At 46.0% G+C, this 7,512-nt stretch overlaps 2 protein-coding genes across 2 annotated transcripts in view; both read left to right on the top strand.

Annotated features, from left to right (window-relative positions):
- Positions 1-1,430: 1,430 nt before the first annotated feature.
- LOC125374619 lies at positions 1,431-2,675 on the top strand. The gene has a single exon (XM_048385588.1). It carries the CDS (start codon positions 1,431-1,433, stop codon positions 2,673-2,675), a length of 1,245 nt encoding a protein of 414 aa, XP_048241545.1.
- Positions 2,676-7,362: 4,687 nt separating this feature from the next.
- The window catches only part of LOC125376694 (oxidoreductase NAD-binding domain-containing protein 1-like), a 52,396-nt gene continuing 52,246 nt past the window's right edge, over positions 7,363-7,512 (top strand). The window contains exon 1 of the mRNA XM_048388401.1: positions 7,363-7,506. Coding sequence (XP_048244358.1) covers positions 7,411-7,506 — 96 coding nt within the window. The 5' untranslated portion in view covers positions 7,363-7,410. The remainder of the gene's footprint in view (positions 7,507-7,512) is intronic.

Genomic DNA, 7,512 nt, shown 5'->3' with positions numbered 1-7,512 from the left:
TGGCCTCAACCAACCAACCCAAGTGATGTCAGAAAGTTCCTCGGTTTCGCCGGATATTACCGCAAGTTTGTTAAGGACTTTGCCAAGATTGCTAAGCCTCTGTCATCACTGATGCCCCATGGTAAATCTGGAAAGTCCAAGAAGAAGGTAATGGAACAGCCTTGGACTTGGGGAGCTGAACAGGAACACGCCTTTGAGAAACTGAAGACACTGCTAGCTTCACCACCCATCCTTGGATATCCAAACTATGGAACACCATTTGAGCTCCACACCGATGCCAGCGGTCAAGGACTTGGTGCAGTATTATATCAGGAACAGGATGGTGTGAAGAGAGTCATCAGCTATGCCAGTAGAGCACTCACCAAGTCAGAAGCAAACTATTCATGATCAGCTCATCGTTTGGAATTCCTTGCACTCAAGTGGGCGGTTTGTGAGAAATTCCATGACTACCTGTATGGAGCAAAGTTTACAGTTCTCACAGACAACAACCCCTTGACATACGTGCTCACCAGTGCAAAGTTGGATGCCACAGGTCACAGGTGGTTGGCAGCCCTTGCAGCATATGACTTTGATGTTCAGTACCGGCCAGGATTGAAGAATACAGACGCGGACACCTTGTCAAGGCTTCCGGAACTTAGTAGCAACGCCCCCACAGAACAACTTTCCATGGAATCTGTGAAAGCCATTTGTGGAGTTCTACACACTCAGCCTTACATAGAGTCTTTGTACCTTTCTACAGCTGCAGTTGATGAGGAATTACACCAAGAAGGGAAGGATCTGCAAGGAATGACAGACCGGGATTGGCGTATGACACAGGCTGCTGACGCAACCCTGTACCCATGGATCCAAGCAGTAAGAGTCAAGAGGAAACCCAGGAGACAAGACTATCCGCATACCCCAGCTGACACATCATTACATCGATGCTTCGACAACCTCACTCTCCAGCGTGGGATTCTATATCGCCAGATCAAGTCTGAAGGAGAGACAAAGTATCAGCTGGTGTTGCCATCACGATTTATCCCTGATGCATTACAAGGCTTGCACAACGAGATTGGACATCCAGGACGTGACTGAACACTATCACTCCTACGTGACAGGTTCTATTGGCCAGGGATGCAAGCTGACACAGAAGACTGGATCTGGAATTGCAACAGATGTTTGAAAAGGAAGACACCAACAAATGCTAGTATCACAAGTACCCAGCCTTTGGAATTAGTCTGTATGGACTTCCTTACTCTGGAGACTTCAAAGGGAGGATACCAACATCTGCTTGTGATAACTGACCACTTCACACGATACGCCCAGGCAATACCTACTCGGAACTTAACTGCCAAGACAACAGCAGAGGCGTTCTACAACAATTTCGTTATGCATTATGGGATGCCAATGCGGATCCACAGTGACCAGGTGCAAACTTCGAAAGTAGACTCATGAAGGAGGTTTATGACATTCTAGGCCTATCTAAGTCAAGGACCACACCGTACCATCCAATGGGAAATGGCATGACAGAAAGGTTTAACCGGACACTGCTTGACATGCTTGGTACTCTGCAGCCAAGTCAGAAGAAGGATTGGAAATCACACGTGAGACCATTAGTCCATGCCTACAATGCTACCAGGCACGAGTCGACTGGCTACACTCCTTTCTACTTGATGTATGGAAGAGAGCCTCGCCTACCTATTGATCTTGCATTTGGAATCGAAACGAACCGGGACAAGCACACTCTAACATCTTATGCTGAAGCCCTTAGACAGCGACTAGAACAGTCTTACAAGATTGCTTCTAAAGCATCAAGAACAGCCCAAGGTCAACAGAAAGCAGGCTATGATTTGAAGATCAGAGGTGCTATTGTGCAACCCGGAGAGAGAGTCCTTGTCAAGATTCTAGCCTTTGAAGGCAAGCATAAGCTTTCGGACAAATGGGAGGAGGACCCTTACATCGTTACTTCTCAGCCAAACATGGGCATTCCAGTGTTTGTTGTGCAGAAGGAAAACGGAGAAGGCAGAACACGTACTCTGCACAGGAATCACCTCCTTCCCATAGGATCTTTGCCAAGGACAGCTGAGCCAGACAAGCCAGCCAGACCAATTCCAACTCCGAGACCACGTCGCAGGAAAGGACAAACATTGCCAGCCAAGGAGACAACAGAAGTGTCGGACCAGGAGGAAATCAAGTCGGTTAGTATAGAGAGCTTGACAGCTGGAGTACCCATAGTGACTGATGACATCACAATCATCAGTGAAGAGTCTATAGAAGATGGCGCTATCTCACAGTCTGAAGGTGACGACCCGACGACTGGAGGGGTAGACAGTGCATCTTCTGATGGTGACGGCCATACACTGCAGGACAGTGATCCCCTCAGTACAGAAGTTGATGCTGGAGATGTAAGAACTGAAGAACAGGATCAGGAACCAGACTTACCTAGAAGAGCTCCCACCTCTTTGACACCTGATGTCCGACCAAAATCAAAACCACCACCAAGAACCTCTACCCGACAGAGAAGACCACCGGAATGGCAGCGCTCAGGGGACTATGTCATGAACCAGGCTACTGCAGAGGATTGGAGACGAAAGGCCAAACTCCTAGAGCAACTGGCAGAGGTTGGAGTCTTCCAGCAACTTGGTGGAGCCATGTCACAGATGATAGTTTCCCTACTGGATAAACCCGGCAAATGACGAGGACGTCATTTGTGTGGAGGGGGAAGTATGTGGCAGAGTAATATTTTGTACATACAAGTTAGATTTTAATTCTATTTAAGCTATAGTTTTATACACATTCTATTTCATATTTGAATTAAGTAGTACATAGTTTATTTACCTGTCTTACTGTTGCCATATAATTGTATTTCAGTTTAAACATTAATACCACAGCTTATCTGTTTCATTCAGTCTATTATTTATCCAGCCTTGACTAACCATACCACTGCATGCTTTTCACCCACAGCACTTAGTATCCCACCCCGCGCATAGAGTACTCTATTGTTCTCTGTGGTCACTCACAGCTGACCACAGGTATACCTTTGTTTGCTTGTGATCTGAGGCAGTTGCCAGATTACACTTGACATATGTACTCCATAGTCATTTTGTATATATTTTGAATGGATCTTGTATTCATGGATCGAATAGATGTGATTATTTCATGGATTTGAAGGTTAGTCATAGTATATTTCTTGTGTGATACTTTATATGTATTTGTGTATTTCTAATTCTTAAAGTTAGAAATAAGTTGTGCTTGGTTTATTGCTAATCAGGTTGTGTATTGAATCCACAGTTTAGTGTGTTTTGGTTATGATTATTTTATATGATAAAGTATTATAAAGCAGTTTCTTTAATTGATAAATAGCTAATTTATCCTAGGCTATTATCATCTTAACTTGAACATTAACTAAATAAAACTAAACCCTAAATAAACTGTAGTAATTCTATACCTCATATCACATTAAGGTAATTGTGTCAATTGTGTACAAGAATGTATGCGTATGTGTGAAAGTGCATTATTTAAGTAATTTGATCAATCCTTATTTTAAATACCTATTTTACTTATGTGTTTTGTATAATTATAGTGTAAATAGTATCTGCATTAGTTTATACTTTGTCAATGCAGATGTAACTGGCACTATCTTAGAAGCTTTGGTGACACGGCACAGGTTTCACCAGTCTGGTATGTATTGTTTATGTGTTACTCATGAATGTATAAATGTATGTATCTATATATATGCTTACGTATATCTTTGTAATTATCATGTAGTATTGTACTTGTCTAGTGTTATGACAGTAGACATGGTTTATGTTTAGTTTAAACTGATTATAGAGTCATAAGCAGATATAATATATATATCATTGTACAGGTTACTTCCTACATGAGTAACATTGGTTTCTTGCTAATTGAATGTCCCTTAGATGTACAGTCATTATGTATATTATAATAATGTCAATGTTCTATGTCTTGTATGCAGTATGTCTTATTATTTATACATTGTTGCAGGCCGTATTTATTCACCATTCTCTTCTAAGAGAATAAACAGCCTTCAGCTCACACCCTGTAGCCGTTTGTTGTGTTTACCACCCCGACAACTACCGCTACTACATAGATACAGTAGGGGGCTTCTCCATGTGGTCGTCACCGGGTCGCTAACGCTGTTTTTACCATGATATGGTTTTGTGTTCAGGGTGGATAGCCACATCCCTGGTGTAGATACAGTAGGGGGCTTCTCCATGTGGTCGTCACCGGGTCGGTAACACTATTTTACCATCATATGTTGTTGTGTTCAGGGTGGATAGCCACATCCCTGGTGTAGATACAGTAGGGGGCTTCTCCATGTGGTCGTCACCGGGTCGCTAACACTGTTTTACCATGATATTTTGTTGTGTTCAGGGTGGATAGCGAGATCCCTGGTGTGATACAGTAGGGGGCTTCTCCATGTGGTCGTCACCGGGTCGCTAACACTGCTTTGACCATGATATGGTGTTGTGTTCAGGGTGGATAGCCACATCCCTGGTGTAGATACAGTAGGGGGCTTCTCCATGTAGTTGTCACTGGGTCGCTAACACTATTTTACCATGATATGTTTGTGTGTACAGGGTGGATAGCCACATCCCTGGTGTAGATACAGTAGGGGGCTTCTCCATGTGGTCGTCACCGGGTCGTAAACATTATTTTACCATGATATTTTGTTGTGTTCAGGGTGGATAGCGAGATCCCTGGTGTGATACAGTAGGGGGCTTCTCCATGTGGTCGTCACTGGGTCGCTAACACTGTTTTACCATGATATGTTGTTGTGTTCAGGGTGGATAGCCACATCCCTGGTGTAGATACAGTAGGGGGCTTCTCCATGTTGTCGTCACCGGGTCGCTAACACTGTTTGACCATGATATGGTGTTGTGTTCAGGGTGGATAGCCACATCCCTGGTGTAGATACAGTAGGGGGTTTCTCCATGTGGTCGTCACCGGGTCGCTAACACTGTTTTTACCATGATATGGTGTTGTGTTCAGGGCGGATAGCCACATCCCTGGTGTAGATACAGTAGGGGGCTTCTCCATGTGGTCGTCACCGGGTCGCTAACACTGTTTTTACCATATGGTGTTGTGTTCAGGGTGGATAGCCACAATCTGGTGAAGATACAGTAGGGGGCTTCTCCATGTTGTCGTCACCGGGTCGCTAACACTGTTTTTACCATGATATGGTGTTGTGTTCAGGGTGGATAGCCACATCCCTGGTGTGATATAGTTGGGGACTTCTCCATGTGGTCGTCACCGGGTCGCTAACACTGTTTTGACCATGATATGGTGTTGTGTTCAGGGTGGATAGCCACATCCCTGGTGTAGATACAGTAGGGGGCTTCTCCATGTAGTTGTCACCGGGTCGCTAACACTATTTTACCATGATATGTTTGTGTGTACAGGGTGGATAGCCACATCCCTGGTGTAGATACAGTAGGGGGCTTCTCCATGTGGTCGTCACCGGGTCGTAAACATTATTTTACCATGATATTTTGTTGTGTTCAGGGTGGATAGCGAGATCCCTGGTGTGATACAGTAGGGGGCTTCTCCATGTGGTCGTCACCGGGTCGCTAACACTGTTTTTACCATGATATGGTGTTGTGTTCAGGGTGGATAGCCACATCCCTGGTGTAGATACAGTAGGGGGCTTCTCCATGTGGTCGTCACCGGGTCGCTAACACTGTTTTACCATGATATGTTGTTGTGTTCAGGGCGGATAGCCACATCCCTGGTGTAGATACAGTAGGGGGGGTCCTCCATGTGGTCGTCACCGGGTCGCTAACACTGTTTTGACCATGATATGGTGTTGTATTCAGGGCGGATAGCCACATCCCTGGTGTAGATACAGTAGGGGGGGTCCTCCATGTGGTCGTCACCGGGTCGCTAACACTGTTTTTACCATGATATGGTGTTGTGTTCAGGGCGGATAGCCACATCCCTGGTGTAGATACAGTAGGGGGCTTCTCCATGTGGTCGTCACCGGGTCGCTAACACTGTTTTTACCATATGGTGTTGTGTTCAGGGTGGATAGCCACAATCTGGTGAAGATACAGTAGGGGGCTTCTCCATGTGGTCGTCACCGGGTCGCTAACACTGTTTTTACCATGATATGGTGTTGTGTTCAGGGTGGATAGCCACATCCCTGGTGTGATATAGTTGGGGACTTCTCCATGTGGTCGTCACCGGGTCGCTAACACTGTTTTGACCATGATATGGTGTTGTATTCAGGGTGGATAGCCACATCCCTGGTGTAGATACAGTAGGGGGCTTCTCCATGTGGTCGTCACCGGGTCGCTAACACTGTTTTTACCATGATATGGTGTTGTGTTCAGGGTGGATAGCCACATCCCTGGTGTAGATACAGTAGGGGGCTTCTCCATGTGGTCGTCACCGGGTCGCTAACATGGTTTTTACCATATGGTGTTGTGTTCAGGGTGGATAGCCACAATCTGGTGTAGATACAGTAGGGGGCTTCTCCATGTTGTCGTCACCGGGTCGCTAACACTGTTTTTACCATGATATGGTGTTGTGTTCAGGGTGGATAGCCACATCCTTGGTGTAGATACAGTAGGGGGCTTCTCCATGTTGTCGTCACCGGGTCGCTAACACTGTTTTTACCATAATACAATGTTGTGTTCAGGGTGGATAGCCACATCCCTGGTGTAGATACAGTAGGGGACTTCTCCATGTGGTCGTCACCGGGTCGCTAACACTGTTTTTACCATGATATGGTGTTGTGTTCAGGGTGGATAGCCACATCCCTTGTGTAGATACAGTAGGGGGCTTCTCCATGTGGTCGTCACCGGGTCGCTAACACTGTTTTTACCATGATATGGTGTTGTGTTCAGGGTGGATAGCCACATCCCTGGTGTAGATACAGTAGGGGGCTTCTCCATGTGGTCGTCACCGGGTCGGTAACATGGTTTTTACCATATGGTGTTGTGTTCAGGGTGGATAGCCACAATCTGGTGTAGATACAGTAGGGGGCTTCTCCATGTTGTCGTCACCGGGTCGCTAACACTGTTTTTACCATGATATGGTGTTGTGTTCAGGGTGAATAGCCACATCCTTGGTGTAGATACAGTAGGGGACTTCTCCATGTGGTCGTCACTGGGTCACTAACACTGTTTTTACCATGATATGGTGTTGTGTTCAGGGTGGATAGCCACATCCCTTGTGTAGATACAGTAGGGGGCTTCTCCATGTGGTCGTCACCGGGTCGCTAACACTGTTTTTACCATGATATGGTGTTGTATTCAGGGTGGATAGCCACATCCCTGGTGTAGATACAGTAGGGGGCTTCTCCATGTGGTCGTCACCGGGTCGCTAACACTGTTTTGACCATGATGTGGTGTTGTGTTCAGGGTGGATAGCCACATCCCTGGTGTAGATACAGTAGGGGGTTTCTCCATGTGGTCGTCACCGGGTCTGCTACAGAGGGACAGGATGCTGCAACTGGCAGTCAAACGAAGCCCTCATCCGCCTGCACACTGGGTGCATACAAAGGTCAGA

Source organism: Haliotis rufescens, unplaced genomic scaffold (genome assembly GCF_023055435.1).
Source record: "Haliotis rufescens isolate VD_foot unplaced genomic scaffold, xgHalRufe1.0.p SCAF_10, whole genome shotgun sequence".
NCBI lineage: Eukaryota > Metazoa > Mollusca > Gastropoda > Lepetellida > Haliotidae > Haliotis > Haliotis rufescens.
This window is presented reverse-complemented; position numbering and strand designations above follow the sequence as displayed.

Excerpts from the sequence above, each read along its gene's own strand:
- LOC125374619 (XM_048385588.1), top strand. The coding sequence starts at position 1,431 with ATGAAGGAGGTTTATGACATTCTAGGCCTATCTAAGTCAAGGACCACA.